General features: G+C 37.6%; 1 protein-coding gene across 1 annotated transcript; it reads left to right on the top strand.

Annotated features, from left to right (window-relative positions):
* The first annotated feature begins 15,203 nt into the window (after positions 1-15,203).
* Positions 15,204-15,827, top strand: LOC125493804 (uncharacterized). The gene has a single exon (XM_048637327.1). The coding sequence runs from the start codon at positions 15,204-15,206 to the stop codon at positions 15,825-15,827; it is 624 nt and encodes a 207-aa protein (XP_048493284.1).
* Positions 15,828-24,092: the final 8,265 nt, after the last annotated feature.

Raw genomic sequence — 24,092 nt, 5'->3', positions numbered from 1 at the left:
CTTTTCTCTTCATTTCTCGTCGTTGGTGTTAAGAGGTAACTAATAGATAGTTTAACATGTAAACAAAGTTGATAATTTATTGAATGTATATGTATTTTTTATAATGTATATATATATATATTATTTGTTGATATGAGATTGTATGAAAACGCAATGTGATTTAGCTATATATATGAAAATATATAAGTAGTTGTTTGAATCATCATCATATATGCCTAGATACCCGTTCAAGACTTACTCATTAGGAGTAAGTCTTGAATAGTCCCCGGTTTGGGACTGTTCTTGGACGTTTGATCTCACTTAGGTGGTGAATGTGTGTCTTCTTTTCAATTCTGAGGAAAATCTTGGCTTATCGTTTCGCTACATTGTTCTCTGGGTACATATGTGATAAGCAATTATCTACATTGTGTACTTGGAGAACTGTAGGGAAATGCTGCTGGATTTTCCTTAGAATTGAAAAGTTGGCATATATTCACTAGTGAGATTAGACGTCCAAGGATGGGTTAGGTTGGAGTGATAAGGACCTTTGACTGCATGCATACAATTGAACATATGACTATCTTAGCTTGTTGTATACGTGTGTGATTTGAATATGTGAGCGTGTGTACTTTAATAATGATTGATGCATTATAATGAATGTTGGCTTTAATTATTAGAGGTGGTCTTCTTGAATGAGATGGATCGTACTTGGATGTATGGTAGTCGTGAATCGATTGAGTTTGTGAATGGGGTCTCGAAATTCTGTAGAAGTACATTAGAATATCAAACATCCTCTGGAGCAGTCGACTTTTATTGTCCTTGTTTGGATTGTAGAAATGTGAGCAAGGTTAGTAGTATATACGTGGTTAGGGAGCATGTCTTTCGCCATGGGTTTAGGCCTCAATACCACGTATGGATCTGGCATGGTGAGCAGGGGAGGTATATGGGAAGCTCTGGAGTAAAGAATGATGTATGTGAAGAAAAAAAGAAGGATGATGATGAGTTAGGGATGAGAATTTGGATGATGAATTTGGAGATGATGATAGGGATCGGGTAGACGAGATGATACACGAGGTTGAAGATCAGTCGTGTAGACGACCTCGTATTTTTGAGTCTATGTCTCAGGCTGCTGAAAAGCCGTTGTATCCAGGTTGTACAAAGTACACCAAACTTTCCGCGGTGGTAACACTGTTCAACATTAAGTCGAACGCTGGTTGGACAGACTCTAGTTTCACATTGTTGTTCGAAGTTTTAGCTGAGATGCTCACTGATGGAAATGAACTGCCAAAGTCGTACTATTATGCGAAGAAGCTGATGTGTCCTTTGGGTTTAGAGTACGAGCGGATACATGCTTGTCCTAACGATTGTATGCTTTATCGTAATGAGTATGACCATTTACATGAGTGTCCACGTTGTGGATTGTCGAGGTACAAGCGTGAAGGAGCTGGAGGTAGTGAAGGACCACCAGCCAAGGTTTGTGGTATCTACCCATAATACCTAGATTTAAGCGCATGTTCTCAATTAAAGGAGATGCGAAGAATTTGAGGTGGCATGCAGATCGTAGGAAGAAAGACAATCTGCTCAAGCATCCGGCTGATTCGTCTGAGTGGAAAACTATCGACAGGGTGCATAAGTCATTTGGTAATGAGGATAGGAATCTGAGGCTTGGATTATGTACGGATGGCATGAACCCTTTTGGCAATCTCAGCTCGCAGCATAGTACATGGCCAGTATTTTTAGTGGTTTACAACTTGCCTCCTTGGTTGTGCATGAAACGCAAGTACATGATGTTGTCGCTTCTTATATCGGGGCCCAAACAACCTGGAAATGACATAGATGTATACCTTCAGCCGCTTGTTGAAGATTTACAGAAGATGTGGAACGAAGGAGTGTTAATATTTGATGTGTATGCTAATGAGATGTTCACTCTGCGTGCCATGCTTTTTTGTACTATGAACGATTATCCAGCTTATGGGAACTTATCTGGGTATAAAACTAAAGGAAAACAACCTTGCCCGATTTGTTTAGATGACATGAAATCTACACACCTTAAGGGTTGCAAACATGTGTATATACGCACACGAAGGCTCCTCAGCCGCAACCATCCCTATCGGTTTAAGGCTCCGTTTGGTAGGGCGTAAAACGTTTTCCCGGAAAACTATTTTCCTCTATTTTCAGTTTTACATTGTTTGGTTGGCAAAAGAGTGTAAAACCATTTTCCCTTGGGGTAAAATTACTCTCCCAAGGATGGAAAACCATTTTCCTTTCAAAATGAAGGGAAAACTATTTTCCTTCTCTCTCTTGTACACTCCTCCCACTACCTCCTTACTTTCCCTTTCATTTTCCTTTCATTTCATCATTTTTTTTACATCGAACCAAACAACGGAAAACCAATTTTGGAATTGTGTTTTCCATTGTAAATTGTTTTCCATGAAAATCATTTTACACTGAAAATATTTTACGCTCTACCAAACGGAGCCTAAGAAGAAGGCATTCGATGGGACGGTTGAAGAAGAAGTTGCTCATAGACCATTAACTGGTACTGAAGTTTATAATCAGGTGAAGGGCATTGAAACAGTCTTTGGTAAACCTGCTAGTGAGGTTGATAGACCTACAGGATTATGGAAAAAACAGTCCATTTTTAGGAAATTCCCATATTGGAAAGATCTAAAGGTCAGACATTGTTTGGATGTCATGCACATAGAGAAGAATATTTGTGAAGCTATTATCGCGACACTTATGAATATTCCGGGCAAGACAAAAGATGTTAAGGCGTCACGACTTTACTTGGAAAAAGAGGGGATTGGACCAGAGTTGTGGGCTCAGAAAAGGGACGGAAGGAAGAAGAAAAGAGGGGAGGAAAGGGTTGATGATGAAACTCAGAAAAGTAAAAAGGTGGAGGATTCGGAGAAGAATTATTTGCCACCAGCTTGCTACACGATGTCGCGTGCAGAGAAACGGATTTTTTGCGAGTCATTGTATGGCATTAAGGTTCCTACTGGCTACTCATCGAATATGAAGCGCTTTGTTACCTTAAATGGTGAGTTGAAGTTATCGAGTATGAAATCGCACGATTGTCATGTCATGATGCAAGTATTCTTACCGATTGCAATTCATGGGATACTTCCAAAGCATGTGAGGCACACCATTACAGAACTGTGTTCAATTTTTTCATTCAATCTGCAGCAAAGTCCTAGACCCGTCGACCCTCGATTCCTTGCAGTCCAGAGTAGTTGAAACTCTATGCAAATTTGAGATGTATTCCCCCCCCCCCCCCCCCCCCGCATTCTTTGACATTATGGTCCATCTCATTGTCCATCTAGTTCGAGAAATTAAGCTGTGTGGTCCAGTGTTTTTGAGGTGGTGCTATCCTTTTGAGAGATATATGGGAACTTTGAAGGATAAAGTTCGGAATCCTGCACAACCAGAAGGTAGTATAATTCAAGGGATTGTGGGTGAAGAGATCAGTAATTTTGTGGCTGAGTATTTTGCTAGTGTTGATCCTCTTGGACTTCCGACATCCCGACACGAGGGCAGACTTGAGGGCAAGGGTACAATTGGTTCAAAATTGATCACACCTTCCGTAGAAAAGCGTAAACAAGCTCACTTATTTGTATTGCATCACGTACCAGATGTCCATCCTTATTTAAGTGAACATATGGAGGAATTACGTTTTAGCAATCCTGGAAAAGGAGTGAGGGCATTGACGCAAATGCATAACAATACTTTCATTGATTGGTTTCATAAACGAGTACTCAATGATTTGAATGAAAGTGTTCCTGAAACAGTCAAGTGGTTAGCATTTGGTCCTCATGAAGCTGTACGCTCTTATGAGGGTTATGATATTAATGGGTATACGTTTTGGACTGAACGTCAAGATCTCAAGTCAAGATCGCAACAAAATAGTGGTGTTTCACTTGTGGCGTCGTCTACACAATATGCAAGCTCGAAAGATAAGTCGCCTGTACATGCTGAAAGCAACTATTATGGGCGAATACAAGAAATATGGGGGCTGGACTACTGTAATTTTAATATTTGCCTCTTGTGTTGCACGTGGGTTGACAATAATCGACGTTGTGTAAGAAACGATGATCCTTGCGGTTTCACTCTTGTTGACCTTAGTCGTCTACGTGAAACTGAGGAGCCATTTGTAATTGCATCATAAGTCAAGCAAGTATTTTTTGTAACTGATCCTGCTGATCATAAGTGGTCAATTGTTGTACCTGGTAAAAGGAGTATCCTCGGTATTGGTGATGTTGATAATGAGGAAGAATATGATGCATTTGAGGACCTCCCCCCCTTTACCTATCCTGAAATTCGTGTGGAAGATGATGTAAATATGTCGGAGAATTATATGCGTGTAGATCACACGAAAGGGATATATATACTTGAGGATCCTAAGAAAAGGCGGAAGCTCAATAAATCATGAGACATAAACTCAGGTTTGTGTAATTTCTCCAATTTGTAACTATTGTGGCCTATTTTGGCCTTTTCGCTCCCAAAATGTACTTATGAAGTGATTTAACCCCAAATTTTCTTTGAACATGATTATATGATGTATAATGTAACTAGTATGTAGATTTTTAGGCTTTAATTTGTTGTTGGTTGCATTTCGGGAACGAAAAGGCCATTTCCGGCCTATTTTGGCCTTTTCGCTCCCAAAATGTACTTATGAAGTGATTTAACCCCAAATTCTCTTTGAACATGATTATATGATGTATAATGTAACTAGTATGTAGATTTTTAGGCTTTAATTTGTTGTTGGTTGCATTTCGGGAACGAAAAGGTCATTTTCGGCCTATTTTGGCCTTTTCACTCCCAAAATGTACTTATGAAGTGATTTAACCCCAAATTTTCTTTGAACATGATTATATGATGTATAATGTAACTAGTATGTAGATTTTTAGGCTTTAATTTGTTGTTGGTTGCATTTCGGGAACGAAAAGGCCATTTCCGGCCTATTTTGGCCTATTTTGGCCTTTTCGCTCCCAAAATGTACTTATGAAGTGATTTAACCCCAAATTTTCTTTGAACATGATTATATGATGTATAATGTAACTAGTATGTAGATTTTTAGGATTTAATTTGTTGTTGGTTGCATTTCGGGAACAAAAAGGCCAATTCCTATTTTGGCCTATTTGGCCATTTCTCTCCCCGTGCACACCCCCCTCCCCCTTGCTCCCCACCTGCAGCCCCCCCTTCCCCCCTGCACCCCTGCAGCCCCCCTTCCCCCCCGCACCCTGCAGCCCCCCCTTCCCCCCGACCCTTCCCCCTGCACCCCTGCTGCCCCCCATCCCTGCACCCCCTTCCCCCTGCACCCCTGCTCCCCCCTTCCCTCCTGCACCCCTCCCCCTGCCCCCTTCCCCCATGCAGCCCCCTACACCTTCCCCCCTACACCTCCCCTTACAGTTCGTATGTTTAATTATTATTTTAATTTGCCTATTTTTTTTAATTAATTCGTATGTTTTACAATTTCAGGGACATGGCGGATGTGCATACGGATACGAGTGCGGAACACACTAGCCAGGATGAGTGTTTCGATAAGAAAGGAACACGCGCAATTGGTTATGGCTCGCCGTGAAGAAAAAGGTTTACAAAGGCCAAGTAAGAACTTGCAGACGAAAAAGAGGAAAGGAAGGGGACCTACAAAGTCACTAGGGAAACCCACCCTAATGACTTTGGATTACGATCATTTGGGGCAACCTTGTGGAAAATGGCGTCAAAAGTATGCCATGCAAGTTGGGATTTGCATGCATAAGCTCTCCATTCTCCACTCATGGAAAGAGGTCCCCGAGTCTTTGAAGAAGATGATTTGGGAAGATACTATGGTAAGATTCGCGTACATTACATTTAGAATCTTAACACTTTAGTTAAATATACTATGTAATATTTACTAATTTGTGAAATGCGTTCTTTGTAGAATCAATTCATATTCCAAATGATGAAGCGAAGAAGAATTGTTTCTATCCGCGGTTGCCCAGAGGTTCCGAGACTTCAAGGCCAAGCTAGTGTCGGGGTGGATCACGAAGCGGAGAAAAGTCGGGGGAACAAAGAAGAAGAAAATCTACGACGGGGAGCAACACCTTCTTCTGAGGCTTCACAGGACACATCATTTGAGGATCCCTCCAAGCTTCCATATTAGATATGGAGGCATATCACAACTGAGGAGTGGCATGCATTTGTTGCACAAAAAACAACCCCAGAAGCTGTTGTAAGAATTTTTTACTAGCTAAGATTTAATACTTTAGATCCAATATTATTGTATAACACCATATCTAACCTTTGTTTATATTTGTGTGTTTCAAGCATATCGTGAGAAAAATAGCGCGAATGCAAAAGCTAGGAAGCACTATCACCATCTGGGTGTCAGTCGTATGGTCAGGCGAGAGAATCGTGGATGTATAGACCATTACCCCAGATTGCGTCGACCACGACATCGGGCACTAGCTCTACGACGACAGTTGCACAGCGGCAACCAGATAGAGTGCTCGATTGGTGGTGTTCCATGCATGGGGTTGATGCAAAGGGACAGAGAGTCATACCTGATCCCGGAACAAAACAGATAGCTAATGCCATTGTAAGTACATATTATAAGTTTTTGATAAGGTTTACATAATAATATAACTTGTGCGCTCACGAGTATTTCTCTCTTATCCTTATGCAGATTGGCTTGAAGGAAAAGGAGGCAGCTGGTGAGTTCACTCCTAGAGAACAAGTTGATGCCTTACACGAGACTCTAGGACGGGACCAATATGGACGTGTGAGGGGCGTAGGAGGTGTCCGCCTCGGGGTGAGAAAGGTGTATGGTGATCAATACACCTCTACGTCAAGATCCACTCCTCCAGTGTCAATTCATCACCTTCCATAGATGTGGAGGCTATGAAAGCCAACTTCGGGAGGAGCTCAGAGCGGAGATGACTCAGAATTTCAACGCCATTTTGGCGCAGATGGGCTTACCGACTTTTGGTGCTTTCACGCAGGGCAATGTTCCTACGCAGCCTGTTCCTACGCAGCCTCATCCATATCCGGAGTTCACGGTAATCATTTAATATCACAACTATTGTTCTTAAATATGTTGTTTCATAGACTAACTATGAATAGAGTTTTTTTTTAAAGGAAGAGACACCATGTGAGCTATAAATCAAGGAGATGGTCATGGTAGTTTCATTATCGTGGCTTATGGATCTGTACAGCCCCCTAGGGACCGGTACGATTGCACAACCAGCCAGTCGCTGATATTCACTATGTGGTCAGCGTTTCAGACATTGTGCCCGGTTTCGAAGCATTTCCTCTTCCGCTGCCGAATGCAGATTGGTGTACAGTTATTGCTGATGCCCTTGGCAGTTATATTCTATGGCCGCGTGCATTGGTGCGGTTACAGATCAGGTACAATTAACATAAGTTATATACATAGTTTTCTTTTATAGTTCCTATATATGATTGTCAGTAATATCTTTTAATTTAACTAATTACTAGGGTTCGGGGAAGGCCGACAGGAAGGGAAAGAAGGTAGCTTCACCTCAGGGAGGCCGACGTGCCCAAGTGGAGAAAGTAAGTGTTTCTACGGAAAGTCTCCACTCATTACGGATATGGAGGTGGTGCAAGGCCTTACTCAACCGTGCTTCTGGCTACATGAGTGCGTTAGCGATGCAGACGATGAAGCAATGATTGAGATTAAGTTGTCGGACCACCAATTCCACTACATTGAGGAAACATCGACCTTCATTTCTAAGGTGATATTAAAGAATTCTTACTTGGGAAGAGTTGAATGTTTCCATGATACAAACATTCATGAGGTAATACTTATTAGTATATTAAATTAATAAATATACATATAGCCTTAATTAAGTAGTATTCAATCCAACTAATAATAACTTCCTATAATAAGTAAGTTTTTATTTTATCAATATGAATTCTCAGGCTATTATACAATGATGTGAGGCATCTAGTCAGCCAATTTTGGTTGGTTATGTCCAAGCTTTGTACGAGATGACAGTTGCGTACAAAACGAAAAGGAGGTGAAAGCATATCTCAAGGATTCTTTGAACGCATGTTCTCGTAGTGGATATAAGATCATTCTTCTTCCTTACATTGAATCGTATGCTTCTTAAACTCACTTTTTAATTAATTAAATTGACCTATTAGTTGTTCTACGATAACAATAACATTTTTATTATTGTAGGAACCATTGGACACTCGTTGCAATATGTTTGTCACGTAACGAAGTCTACCACTTTGATTCTTTGCGTAAAGGAACAATACGGTCCTTACTAGTCAAATCATTGTTAAATAGGTAGCCTAATCGAAACTATATGCACACTTAGCTTATTAAATATTAAATGTACATCTAATCTTATAATAATGTATTGATGTAGTGTGATGAAGAAGATTACTACATCTGGACTTCGACAAGGAAAAGCTCCTGTTTGGTATTTAGTCGAGGTAACATGAGTAATTTTTTGCATCCTTTTATAGAAACACATAATACACATCTAACATGTCATTTATTGCATTCTTTGGTGAATTTTAGTGTCCGGTACAAGAAGGTGGACGTGCGTGTGGGTATTACGTCATGAGGTTCATGCTCGATATCCTCAACTATTGCAAAGATGTTGGTGATCTTCGAAAGGTATGTAACTTTTAGGTTTCCAATTGTTGTTTGTTGCATTTTCGCTCCCAAAATGTACTTATGAAGTGATTTAACCCCAAATTCTCTTTGAACATGATTATATGAGGCATAATATAACTAGTATGTAGATTCTTAGGCTTGCATTTTTTGTTGGTTGCATTTCGGGAACGAAAAGGCCATTTCCGGCCTATTTCGACCTATTTTGGCCTTTTCGCTCCGAAAATGTACTTATGAAGTGATTTAACCCCAAATTCTCTTTGAACATGATTATATGAGGCATAATATAACTAGTATGTAGATTCTTAGGCTTGCATTTGTTGTTGGTTGCATTTCGGGAACGAAAAGGCCATTTCCGGCCTATTTTGGCCTTTTCGCTCCCAAAATGTACTTATTAAGTCATTTAACCCCAAATTTTCTTTGAACATGATTATATGAGATATATTATAACTAGTGTGTAGACTTTTAGGCTTGCATTTGATTTTGATTCCATTTCGGGAAGGTATATGTCATTTTTAGAAGTACTAACTACGGAAAATGATTGAATTTTTATATATGTGTTTATTCCTTGGTTATTTTGCAAGGTTTATGCGAATTCCACACCACGTTTGAGGAACTTCACCAAAGAAGAAATTGACGAAGTTCGGGATAAGTTGGCGTCCCACATTACCGATGATTGCATAGGATGAGATTTAGCTCCAACAATGTACTAGTTTCTATCAATCCTATGTACAATTTTTACATTATTAAATATATTTATTTGAAGTTAATTATTACCTTTATCCACTTGTCATATATTATCGTATTGCAATTTGCATTTTTTTTTGTCCAAGGGAGGTTTTGGGTGGGGGTGGGGCTGCTCTGTGTGTGCAGGCTGTGCTGCTGTGTGTGTGCAGGCTGTGTGCACGCAAAAAAAAAAAAGAAAATATTGAAGACCTGCGCTAGTTAGAACTAGCGCAGCCCTTCTATTGAAGAAGGGCTGCGCTAGTTTAAACTAGCGCAGCCCTTCTAAACTTAGAAGGGCTGCGCTAGTGAAGAAGGCGCAGCCCTACTTGAATAGTGAAGGGCTGCTGTCAAAAAGCGCAGCCCTACATGCCATTTTCAGCGCAACCCTTCTTCTTTTTTCCACTAGTGAAAGATTTAGAACTTGTCCCAAAATTTGGCAGAATCAAGTAAGTACATTTGGCACAGCCAGGCACGAATCAGAACAGGCCTTGAAGAAGAACATAGCATCATCGGTGAAGAAAAGATGAGAAAAAATTGTTGGTCCCTGCTTTCTAATTATGATGCCTTGGAAGTGACGAATGTCTACAACTAGTGTTGTCATATGTGACAAAATATCCATGCAGATGAAAAATAAATATGGAGATAAAGGATCACCCCGACGGAGACCGCAAGTAGGTAAAGCAGTTGTCACAGCTCCATTAATAAGAATTTTTTAGGACATGGTTGATATACGCTTTGAGGAATGGGAGAAGGTGTTTGCTGAACGAATTTCCTACATATTGTATAAAAAAAAATCTTCCATTTTTCTTTGGTTTCCTTTAATTTCATTTGGACTCTAATATTCTTTTCCTTTTCCTTTTATATGACAAGATAAAATAAAATGATGATTTGTGTTAAAAAGAAAAAGAAAAAGAAAAAATAGACGTAAATAAAGCGGTTATTGTTTTCTAATACCAATATATCAAGTATCCTCTAATTTTTAATACAGTTAGGATTTCTTGATGCGAATAATTCCACATTTACGCAATCTTCTCAAAACAGTCGTAATACTTTTCAAAAATTTGAGAATAATCCAACCTTTTAATATTTAATATTTGCTCAGAATGGGATGTTACCTATTGGTAACCTACAAATGCACGTTTAATACCCTAATTATGTGAATAAAACCTAATTTAAATGGCTGTTTGTTATTCACGGGAAGTTCTATTTTCTAGAAAGTTATTTCAAAATTACAAATTATAATAATATTTGAAAATTCATAGTATTTGACTAATTGTATATGAATATGAATGAAAACTATTTATTGAATCTAATTAGCCTCGCCTTATTCGATCATTACATAGCAAACTCATAACAAAGTCCTTACACCGTGTTTGATCACTCTTGTTGAGTGAAATCAATAGTGTTATATATCGACAAATCATATATGAATATGAAGAAAAACTATTAGATGGAATTAGTTTAATTTAATCAGTCTCGCCTTTGTACCAAACTCGTTACATAGCGCTTGATCAATCTTGTTAATGTGATCAAATCAATGTTATATGTTGACTTATTGTACGTGAATATTAATGAAAACTATTAGATCTAACCTATTAAGTTTAAGCAGTCTTGACCTTCCAGGATATTGATCACTAGATCGGACATCGATCACTCTTGAATTCAGCAGTGTTATATATTGACTAACTGTATATGAATATGAAGGAGAACTATTAGATCAAATTCAAACAGTCTCGCCTTTGAAGCAAACTCGTTATGTAGCTCTTGATCACTCTTGTTGAGTGAAATCAGTAGTGTTATTTATTGACTTATTGTAGATGAATATGAATGAGAACTATAAGATTAAATGTAATTAGTTTCAGCAAGGTAGCAATCTCGTTCGAAAATTAGTGACTCTTGCTGATTGAAATTGTTATTGTTTAATTATATATGAATATGAACCAAAACTGTAAGATTTAATTTAATGAATCTACCCTCCCAACTCATTAAATCAAAGTTTGCTACTCTTGTTGAGTGAAATTAATATTATTTGATTAATTTATGTGTATACGAACGAAAACCTTTGATCGAATTTATTGGATTTGCTAAATTGTGTATAAATTCGAACGAAAATTGTAAGATTATGCACATTTTATTGAATTTAAACAGTCTCGCCCTCCTAAGAGATTTCTATAATAATGATGTTGATACCTTTTCATAGATCCACCTAAATTGTATCAATATAAAGTATGAACTAATTGGTTATGTACTCCCTCCGTTTCCTAAAGATCTCCTCTTTCCGTTTAAGTGTGTTTCCAGAAGATCTTTCCTGTTTTACTTTATTCCTTATTTGGAAATTTTTTCCCCCTTTTTACCCTCTCATGTCCCTATCATATGGTCCACCATTACATTATTAATTCAATTTTACTCTCTTTCTCTCTCCTACTTTAACCCCTTTTTATTTGTTTATTTATCTTAACCCCTTTCTCTCTCCTACTTTACCAACTTCACACCCTATAAAAATGGATCCTCCTTGGTATCTGTAGGAGCAGGAACAAGGAAGATCTTTAGGAAACAGAGGTAGTATGTAACATTTTAATAAATATAACTAATTATTTATAATGAAGACATATATGGATATAAGTTCATTATACAATTAGTATCAAAAGGTTATAATTAAGATACTTATGGTTATAAATTTATTAAACACACTTACAGACAAATATTGATATTACAAGATATGGTAATATTTAAAATTTAAAGTGTTATAGACCAATTATAAATGAATAATTTAAATTGTTCAATACAAACTAATTGGTCATGCATAACATACTCTTTTTGATGAAATTAATAGTGATGTAGATCAATTGTATGAATATTAACGTTTCAAAAAAAATGTTGGAGTTAGTGTCCAGCTCATAACAAATACACAAGATCGGACTTCGATCAATCTTTTTTTTTTGACATCGAAGAAATTGTGCATTAATGAAAATCGAAAGTACATCCTAATGCTAAAAACAACCAAATAAACATAAAAAACTATGATGAGAATGCTGTGAGAATACTACAGGTGGGTGCTATGGAGGTGGTGGTAGGAAATGAGAAAATAGGGCAGGGAGGGGAGCTCCCTAGTCCCCATGGATAACATTCTCTCATGGAATGTGAGAGGTTTGAACAGTAGAGACAAGCAAAAAGAGGTGAGGTAATTTCTGTCTACCCACAATATCAAGCTGTTCTGCCTCTTGGAAACAAGGGTGAAAACCCCTAATATTGGAAATGTATATTTGAATGTTTGCCCAGGGTGGTGCTTTTCACATAACAATAGCTGTCATAGAAATGGGAGGATTAAGATAGGCTGGTGCACCCAAGGTCTTTTACAGTGAGCATTTTACAAGTACATAGCCAATTCATTCATTGCCAGGTGCAATCTAGGGGTGGTGAGAGTTGGGCTTGTACTTTTGTTTATGGATTTAATGATAGCAATGGAAGGGAGGATCTATTGAATAATCTGAAAATGATTGGTTCTGGTATCTGTAGCCCATGGATGATGATAGGTGACTTTAATGCTTTGAGTAACCTATCTGATAGAGTTGGTGCTCCTGTTAGACAGGGGGAAATTGTTCCTATGAAGGAGTTTATGCAGGTGTGTAAGCTAGAGGATATAAAAACAACTGGGAGATACTTCACTTGGAACAATAAGCAGGAAGGGGACAAAAGGGTCTTCTCTAGAATTGATAGAGCTTTCGCTAATATGGAATGGTCTGACAAATATGATATGGCGGAAGTGGTGTGTCTCTCTGAGGGGTCATTTGATCATACCCCTCTGCTGTTATGTATGTATCCAGATACAGGTTTAAAAAGACCTTTTAAATTTCATAATATGTGGTGTTCTCACCCAATTTTGTTGACTACTGTGAGGGAGGCTTGGAATCTGGATTTGTAGGGGAGTCCTATGTATGTGGTGACTATGAAGCTGAAGAAGGTGAAGGAGTCCCTTAAGGTTTTAAATAAAGGGGGTTTTGGAGAGGTTGATGCTGCTGTTGTTAAAGAAAGGGAGGAGCTTTCTCAAGTCCAGAAGGAGATGCATGAAAATGTGAGTAACCTGGAGTTATGTAAGCTGGAAAAAGAGGCTCAAATGAGATACAGACAAGCACTTCATAATCAGCTATCCTTCCTTAGACAAAAGTCAAAACTTTTGTGGCTTAAGGATGGGGATGAGAACTCTAGAGTGTTCTATCAAGCTTTGAAGGTGAGAAGGCAACACAATAGAATCCATTCTATCCACTCTGAAGATGGAAGATGGATTAATGATAAAAAGGAGGTGGAAGAGGCTTTCTTGGGTTTTTATAAACATCATTTTGGCTTCAAACAGCAGAAAAAGGAAGTGTTATCTAGTCTCATGAATAGAGGCAGAACTCTCAATGAGGAGCAGAGGCAAATCCTCAGAAGTGAAGTGACCAGAGAGGATGTGAGAAGGATTATTTTCAGCATTCCAGATGATAAGGCGCCAGGTGTTGATGGCTTTAACAGTAAATTTTATAAGCATTGCTGGGAGGTTGTTTGTGATGATGTCACTAGAGCTGTTAGAGATTTCTTTCAGACAGGTAAATTATTACTGAAAGTTATTAATGTGACAACAATAACTCTTGTTCCAAAAGTGGAGTGCCCTACTAAGGTGTCTGATTACAGGCCAATTGCTTGCTGTTCCATGCTTTATAAATGCATAACATAATTAATTAGTGAAAAATTGAATTAGGTGCTACCTGATATCATATCATCTAGCCAAGGTGCATTTGTGTCAGGGAGAAGTATTTTAAGCAATGTGACGATTTGTCAAGACTTAGTGAGAAACTATAAAAAGAAAGGTAATGCAGCTAGTTGCCTCATGAAGTTAGACCTTAGGAAGGCTTATGACACCCTCAGTTGGGAATTTCTGGAACAGATGCTGTCTGGTATTGGTTGCCCTAAGGAATTTGTGGACCTAGTGATGATTTGTGTCACAACTCCGAAATTCTCCCTTCTCCTAAATGGATCTATAACTGGATTCTTTGGGTCTAAGCGAGGGCTAAGACAAGGGGACCCCATGTCCCCCTTGTCATTTGCTTTGAGCATGGATTACTTGGATAGAGTGCTGAGCTACATTGGTGAATTGGAGGGATTTAGGTTCCATGCTAGATGTAAGGAACTGAGCTTGATGCATTTATGCATTGCTGATGATTTGTTGCTGTTCTGCCATGGAGACTTCAAGTCAATCTATATGCTATTGCAGGGGTTTAATATGTTCTCTAATGCTTCTGGCATGGAGGTAAACAATAGTAAATCTGAGGTTTATTACTATTCTGGTGTGGATGATCAAACTATAAATAGAGTATCTGATATTAGTGGGTTTAAGATTGCATCTCTCCCATTTGAATATCTAGGTGTTCCAATTTCTAATGCAAAATTGAAGAGAAGATACTGTCATGCTTTAGTAGATAATATGGTGAAAAGAATCCGAGTGTGGAGCTCAAGGCATCTATCATTTGCTGCAAGATGTCAATTGGTAAACAGTGTGCTTATGAGCATACATGTTTACTGGGGTCAAATTTTTATATTCCCCAAAGGGGTTCTTGATGAGATAAATACAATATGCAGGTGCTTTTTATGGTCAGGGTCTTATAATGACACCAAGCCAGGGGCCATTGGGTGGGACTCCCTGTGTAAAGCAAAAAAGGCTGGGGGTCTAGGCTTCAGAGACCTAGGATGCTGGAATTTGGCTGCAATTAGTAAATTGGCCTGGCACATTGCAAATGACAGAGAGAACTTGTGGGTTAAATGGGTTCATAGTGTATACATAAGAGAGGCTAATTGGAGTGAGTATGTTTCTCCTATACATGCTAGTTAGATCTAGAGGATGATAGGTTCATCAAAGAATGTTGTGACTGATAAATTGCAAAGCACACAGTGGATGGTGGATACAACATTTAGTATAAAAGCTCAATACAAGAAACTTCAAGGTGGTCCTAGCAGGCAGGCTCCATGGATTCATCCTGTATGGAACAGATTTTCAACACCAAAGCATAGATTTATTCTATGGCTAGCAGTTCAGAATAGATTGAAAACCAAAAGTAGATTCATGCAATTTGGTCTGAGCAATGATGATAGCTACCCAGTTTGTATGCAGAGTGCTGAAAACATACAACACCTATTCTTTGATTGTGTGTTTAGTAACTGCTGTATGAGAGAGATTATGGCTTGGCTTGGTTTTACTTGGAGGAGGAAGAGCCTTCTTCAAACATGTCGCTGGATGAGAAGCAGGTACACTGGCAACAGATTCAAGAGACAAGTTGGTCTAGCTGCGTGTGCAGCTGTAGTTTACAAGGTGTGGCTGAACAGAAACAAAGCTACCTGGAACCAGACTGTGAATACTATTCAATACACTGTAAATGAAATTAAGTACATTGTGAAAAATAGAATTGTGCAGATTCTAAGCACTAAGGTGAAAGAAACTGATAGGAGATGGCTTGAATTACTGTAAATACTGGGGAATGTCCAGTTTTAGCTAGGGGCTTCTTATAAGCTGCCTTCAGGTGTGGTGTGGTTGTTTTGGTTTTAATGACATTACTTACTTACCAAAAAAAACATAAAAAACTAAACTGAGCTGAACTCGCTCTTACACAACAACTGCAAAAACATAAATTAACATAAACTAAAATAAAGCTGCTCGATCTGGTGGATGACGCTTCTTCTAGTGGATGACGATCGCCAGAATCCTGATAAAAGGAGTAGGAGGAGAGGGATGATTTCACGAGCGGAGTAACTAGGTATCAGCGAGATTATGTACTCCCAACATCAATGCCAGTGACCTTCTTGTAAGTGCAAGAGATACTCAAGAGGGGGGTGGTGAATTAAGTGTTTGTCCGAATGTTGTAACTTTTTCGATTATAGTAAGAACAGTAAAAGAATAGTTCTCTAGCAGCGGAAATAAAAGCAATGAATGAAGAACACAAGGATTTAACGAGGTTCGACTTCTAATAAGTCTACGTCCTCCACTCACTCACTCTTTTATTAATCAACTCAGAATAACAAAAGAATTACACTCAATCACTTATGCACCTATGCACAAGATGATTCTCCAACTTCCACCTATGGAAGTTCGACTCAACCACCCACTAGTACAGAAAAGGCAATTTGCGTCGGATGTGAGGCGCCTATTTGCGTCGGACTTTGGTGCGACGCCAAAGCCCTCGACGCAAATGACTCAAAAATGATTTGCGTCGTATGCGGAAACGACGCAGATGGTACAGCTATTTGCGTCGCACTTGTATACGGTGCGACGCAAATGGCTGATTTTAATATAAAAAAAAACTCACTGTGCGTCGCACCCTACACAATGTGCGACGCACATTCCTATCTTAATAAAAAAAAAAATCAGAACTAGGAAATACTGAACATTCAAAGAAAAACAAAGAGGATTCTTGAATAGTAGAAGAAGCGAATTGAACACAGCTGAATAAACCAACAAAATTCATAATTTACAACTCCAACACAAAACAATAAAGCACAAAAATTCAATAATTTACAACTCGAACAATGAAAAAATCATATATTAACACAACGAGATTTAGAGTAGAGAGATGCGAAGTCGAAACAAAACGAACGTTTCTTCAATTTCCTTCCATTTCAGACGAAGAGAACTTCCAGATAAACAAAAAATAGATCTGCAAATGAAAATAAGAAAAAAAATCAATAAAAAATCAGATATAAAAAGTAAAAAAACAGAAGAACATAATTTCAGATGTACAAAACTCGAAAACAATGAAAAAATTAGATCTAAACAACGTAAAAATGAAAAAAACGAAAGGAAAAAATTGTAGATCTGAAAACATGAAAAAATGAAACAACGAAATTGTAGATTTAAACAATGAAAAAATGAAACCACGAAATTATAGATCTAAAAAAACGAACCTGTTCTTCGTCTGAAATTGTAGAGAGAGAGTATGAGGGTTGTTCACTTGTTCTTCGTCGTTCGCCGGAGAGAGAAAGAGCTTGAGGGTTGTTTTTCGTCGTTGTTCGCCGGAGAGGAAAGAGCTTGAAGGTTGTTCGCCCTTAGAGAGAGAGAGTGAGAGGATAATCTGCAGTTCTTCGTCGTCGTCGGCGATTCTCAATCAATCTCTTCGCCGGAAACGTAATGTGTGCACTTCGTTGATTGTAAAGAGAGAGGAGGAGATCTGAGAGAGAGAGTTTGAGGGTGAGGCGCGAGGGAGATAGAGTTTTAGGGTTTGAGAGAATCCCCCATTCTGGTGTGAGGAGAGAGACGCGAGGGAGAAGTGTTTTAGGGTTTGAGAGAAGGGCCGGGTTTAAGAATCGCGCGCAAGGGGTAGGTTGGGGCTTTTGGGCTGATCTGCGTCGGATGGGCCAAGGGGTCCGACGCAGATTACTTTATGCAACGCACTTGAAATAAAGTACGACGCAAATTACTTTGTTATGTGCGTCGCACTGAGAGCTTCATGCGACGCACATAGATGATTTGCATCGCACGTTAGTTACATACGACGCAAATCATTCGTCTTGTGCGTCGATTTAATGTCGCGTGCGACGCAAATAGTATTTGTGCGTCGTTTCCGTGTATGTGCGATGCAAATGGGGCGACGCAAATTGACCTTTTTCTACTAGTGACCACCTATGATGGTCCAAATGAAGTTGATCCCTGATCAACTTCCCCAGCAAACTGAACTCACAGAATGCTCAAATACAACAAGTTTTCTCTCAAGAATAAAACTGCCTAACACGCTTAGAATGAGAGTAGTTTAAGATCTATGTGATATTAGGGTTTATGCTAGGTTTGAGAGCTTCAGAGAGAATGCTTTTGCTTAGAGTATGCTGGAAATATGCGTGCAAAAGCTTAAGGTTTGTTGTGCTAGCATAACTCCTTAAATAAGCCTTTGGTAAGTTAATGTTACATAATATTATGAGAGTATATTTTCCTCGGAAATATGGAAATTATTCCAAGGAAAATATACTCAGTATAATATCATATAACACACTTACCATACTTAAGAAATCTTGCTTACACAACAAACCATGCATCCGTGTATTTTGAAAGTCAATTTTGCGCGGAAAGAAAACTTTCCTAAAATACGAATGCATGAAGTAAATCCTAGAGGACTGGTTCAGATCTGTTCCCAGACTGTTCCAATCAACCAAGTTTTACTTGTAGTTGTGTATGACAAGTAACCGAGGTTTCTTGTCATCCACAACTAGATCATCTCTCTAGTTTCAAACCTTTATAGTGCATCAAAACCTTTGTACCACTCACATTGCATCTAAGACCTAAATACTACAACTTGATCTTGGTCTTCATGCAATTCTTCAAGACTTGGCTTCACTAGCTTCGTCTTTCTATTCATTGAACTTGTACTTTGGCACCTACACATGTAAACAGAAACATACATGCAATATGATAGTTCAATGTGGTTTGTCATCACTCAAAACAGGGAACTCAACACTTCTGTCACCTGGAATTCGATGGTCAAGTTTCTTGAAAGAGTCACATTCTTGTGTGACTTAATACCCTTTTGGAAGGGTATTGCAGGCTTCTCCTTTGAGGAGAAGCTCAAATAAGTTGACGCGCTATAAACCCAATTATAAATTGAGGAGTCGTCTTTAGATTTCGTTTTGTCAAGGCAATGATAAATGAAATCATTACCAAGCGAGATTGAAATCTAACCAAGGTTAGATCTCGAAGAACCGTCCAATTATTAAAATTGGATAAAACAAACCCCAAACATGAAATCGCTTGCCATGCAAACCCTAACCAACTACATAGACAGATGGATGTAACAATTACCACCACCATAGTAATCAACAACACCAAACTAATCCAACCAAAAACCTCAACAACAAAAGCAGTTAACTAAACTTAACGTGGGTAAAGGGGACGCACTTCTAAGAGCCAGAAAAACAGGTGAAGGGGGATAAAGGCACCACCACCGTGAGAAACAACCTACACAACACTAAGGGGGGAGGGGGGAAGGGGGGATGGGAAGCCAACCACCGTGAGAAACGGCCTACACAACAACACTAAGGGGGAGGGGGAGGGGCAGGGGAAGCCCTCTAACATTACTTTTTCCTTGATACAACACTAAGGGGGGGGGGAGGGGGGAGGCCCAAAAAGGGACAACTAGGGGGAGGGGGAGACACTAACCACGAAACAGGGGGGAGGGGAAGATGGTGAAGACACGGCTGGAGCAAGGAGGCGTGAAGGGAAAATGCGTCCATGAAAAGAGGGTGGCGGAGAGGAGGCTGGAGGGAGCAGCTACGACCGGAAAACCTCGGCGGCGAGACGACGAAAGCGAAGAAATCGACGAAAAAACCCAACAGAAAAAGCGAGGAAAATCGATAGAAAAGGCGAAGGAAAACATTGAAATTCGCCGGAGACCTGCGCGACATCGGATCTCCGGCGAGTTTTAGGGTTATAGGGACTTTTTTGTAGAGAGAAGGCAGAGGATGAAAGAGTTGAGAGAGAAGGGTTTTTAGTTCCGTCCCCGTTTTTCGATCAGTCTTTTTTAGGAAATTAATAGTGATGTATATCAATTGTAGGAATATGAACATTTCAAATAAGATCTGAATTATTTAATTTAATTAGTCTCATTCTTGTGTCAATACATAAGATCGGAATTGACTAAGTCTAAGGTAGGGCTATGCATTATCTTACTCTCAATGTAGTAATTTTTTATTTTCAAAAGTATATGCATGTATTAAGGTTTTCATAATGTTAAAAATTAACATAGTAACATAGAGTAGAATTTAGTAACTAATATTGGTAGAAAAGAGGCTAAAACACAAGCTCTCCAAAGTGATTCCTAGAAACCAAATGGATGCATCATCTTCAAATCTGGAATGGTCGATGCTTTACTGATCTTAAATGATTGCTCTCATTACAGGATCAATAAGACACAACCATGATCCACACACATAAAAACACGTAATCAGCAAAACTGAGTACTTACATAATAAATAAAACATATAACCTAACATGATACTAATAAGTATTAAATTATAGATAAATAATAATATCATGACATAATAAATATACCAGACTCACTATATTGAACTTGACTCCACAAAACCAACATATTATTTTATTAATAAATTGAATAGTCAATGGATAGAGTTGTCCAACCAAACCATGTATATCTTCAATATAGAAGACGAAGTACGGGGCGACTCCGTACTCCCGCACCAACAATATCGAGGTACTAATTAAATAAAATAGGACACGATAATAAATCTGTCCCCAAGAAAATTCATGGGATACAATCATGTACTCCAATTCATACTAGTCGAATACTTCAGACGTGCACAAGTCCAAAGTTTATTGCTATTTATTTTCCACTTTACATATTAATAAATGATTTGAATGTTAGGACCCTCAACAATAAGACAACCAACATAAATATCATGAAAACACAAAGATTCCAATTTTTAGCTTATGATTAAATGATGTGATCATACAACTCAATTGACCCCGCCATAATTAATCCCATTTATTTATTGACTGAAGTCAATAACCAACCAACCTTTATTTGTTGACTTAAATCAAAAAGCAATCAATTAGTCAATAGGTAAATATCCAACTTTACTAAACAATGCCCATAGTTCTAATTATGAAGTAATTTATATATAATAAATTCAAGGGGACAACATGATACAATTCATAATCGAATAAACAATACATGTATTATTCCCACATGTGAATTCATAAAATAAACGTTCCCAACCCATCACATGCTTGCATCAATCATCCATACAATGCAAACATATAATACTTCATTAACTGCAACATATTTCACACAACTGTAAAAAGCATGCAATTTCACTTAAATATATATCAACCACATAAGAATTATAAAAAATTCCCTACACATGATACTATATCAGCCCTTACCTTCGGACATGATACTAGTCTAATAAAACATATGTACGTACGTACCTTGTGTAAACAATATGAGAGGCCACTTTCTCAACCTTAGAAATCACTCAATGTAAAGTCTCCGCATACCAATTATCAAAACATTCAAGTATTAATACTATAATAAAATTACAGCAACTTTAATACTTGAAACTATCATAATTTTTTTAAAACTCTTTTAAACATTTAAACTATGATCATTGGTATCCCTTAATATAGTACTATCCAAATAGTCACTAAAAACCCCTAAAAATCAATACTTTAACATTTAAAATCCACCATAAGTACACTAATATTATAAAAATTCCAGCAAGGTATAACTTCTTTAGAACTTTTTTTAAACTCAATTTAACATAGTTCTAAAGATCAAAGTACTCAATTTCATAAACTATAATACAGTACTATCGTTCTAACTCCTAAAAACACTAAAATTCCATGCTTTCATGCTTAAAACCTATTTTAAACATATATATTAGATCTAAAATCTATTTACTACACTAAACTTATATAATATGAATTAATATTAAAATCGTTAAAGATACAAACTTTAATTATTAAACCACCAAAACAATATTCAAAACATCAAAAATTAATCATTAAAATAATATAGATGAAGAAGAAATAAATAAATCAAAGAGGAGAGTGGGAGAAACACGACAACAAGAGGGGAGAGGCATCGGCGCTGGGCTGCGGCTGGCGATGGTGGTGCTGCGGCAACCGACGGAGCAAAGGAGAGAGAGAGAGAAATCGGGTGGAGAGAGGAAAGAGAGTGTCAACTGAGAGAGAGAAAAATAGGGCGTAATTGTGTGGGAATTTTTGGAGTTTTATGGTGTTTATTTAAGTTTGCACTATTAATCTTTTGGGATTAGGCCGGAAAAGCGTGTTTTAGACTTTTAATTTGACTATTTAGATGATTGCATTGAATTGGGCACCTCTATCCCATGTTTTAAAATCTTTTACACTTTAACTCAAACTAATTAAATTAATAAATAACTTTCAAAGTACGACCTAATAAATTTTTTGATTATTTAAAAAATTAAATAATCATGTGACTTTAAAAATATTCAACACTTTAAGAAATTAATTATTTAAATGCTAAAATATTTATAAATTACTTTAAATATATTTATAAAAATGTGGGGAAATTACATCTTTCGTATCAATTACCAATATATTGAAGCTTGGCATAGGGTCATTACCCACTGTTTAGCAATAAGTACGGCTGTTAAATTGAGTAGCATGTTGTGTAATAAATTTTCATGCGTTATATAAAAGTAGTTGTGATATCAAATAACCTTTTACTTATAAATAGTTTAAGGTAAATTATGTATATTTATAACAACCTTTTACTCGTGCTAAGTTTAATTCTACATGCTAGCACTTGATAAAATTAACAATCATGTAACCTAAATTTGAGATCGGAGAGAGATTGGAAGATGAGGGCTTGACATTTGTTGGAAATTTTTAGGTGGGGAGGGGTGCGGCTGCTGTGGCAGAGGTGTGAGAGGAGGAGAAAGGGCGGACGGTGTGGGAGCGTTAGTTTAATTTTTTTATGAGTTAATAATTATTTTTTAAAGGGAAAAAAGGTCAACAACTTTTTTTTTCTAGCCAAATAGGTCATCGGTTAAGATGGCTCATTTTGAGCAGATACAATGCGGCAAAGATCGAATTATTCCTAAATTTTTTTAAAACTAATACTGTTGGGAAGGCCGTGTAAAGGTAGGATTATTCCCATTAAAAATCTATATTATTATGTGAGTATTGATTTTCTTACACCAATCTATCAACAATCCTTTATTTTTTATGCCAATTTAGTGGCTTAGACGATGTACTATTTTTATGTGAAGGGTCAGGGTGAGCAACTCTTCCTGCCCTTTTTAACTGTGTGAGCAATTTTTTCTAAACAGTTTTCTCAGCCTTTTTAACGTCATATATTTCGAAAGAAATTAATATGGTAGTTTTGCCGTTGGTTACACCAAAACAAAGAATCGCAATTCCAATGCTAGATCTGGAGAAATATAAAGAAAATATGTAACTCACAGAAAACACACTTGTAGTAGTGTTTGAGTAATATAATTAGGTGGGGCGACAGAACCATGAGTCAACCATCCATCAAAAGCAAATCTTACCCATCCAAACAAAAAATAAAAAAACAAGGCTGCTATAATGTTTAGCTCAAGGAATGACCGAACGACTCTCTACTCAAGCCAATAAATTAAGTTGCATGCATATTAAGGTTACTGACTTATTAATTATGCGTAGGCTTAACTAACTACAAACATACATGGCTTATTCAATTACAGACTTTGTTTATGTAAACTAGTTTAGTTTATTAATATCTTGGAAGGTGATATTATGTAGGATAAAATCTCGTCTGCCTTATTTGCTCTTGTGACTCTTTTTACGGAAAAAAAAAATTATAATTTGAAACAATCAACTTCCAATAATTTTTACTAAGAAAGATTTAACTATTTTAACATTTACATCTGCACTTTGACAAATATCAAATTGAAGTGTTGCAATTTTAGCGGAAACAAGGAAATAGTATTTTGTTATCTAAGATGGGTTCTACTTTTCCTTTTTTCCATTTCTTCCCCAATAAATTGAAGTAGCTACTTTTAGTTGGGAGATGAATAGATGTATGATTCACAATCAAATGAGATCTAACAAAATTTTCAGTGTGTCTACATTTACATTGCATTAAAGTATAATTTCATTCCATACAGTAACACCTTGATTGAAACTATAGACTAATATGAACCGCCAATAAACATTCTAGTTGTATGAAAATGAATATAATACTTGTTACTTGAGTTAAAAGAACATTCA

Source organism: Beta vulgaris, chromosome 9 (genome assembly GCF_026745355.1).
Source record: "Beta vulgaris subsp. vulgaris cultivar EL10 chromosome 9, EL10.2, whole genome shotgun sequence".
Classification (NCBI taxonomy): Eukaryota; Viridiplantae; Streptophyta; class Magnoliopsida; order Caryophyllales; family Amaranthaceae; genus Beta; species Beta vulgaris.
The sequence above is the reverse complement of the archived record's forward strand: the minus strand, read 5'-3'. Positions and strand labels throughout refer to the sequence as shown.

Coding starts and splice junctions, on each gene's coding strand:
- LOC125493804 (XM_048637327.1), top strand. CDS start 15,204: ATGATAGGTTCATCAAAGAATGTTGTGACTGATAAATTGCAAAGCACA.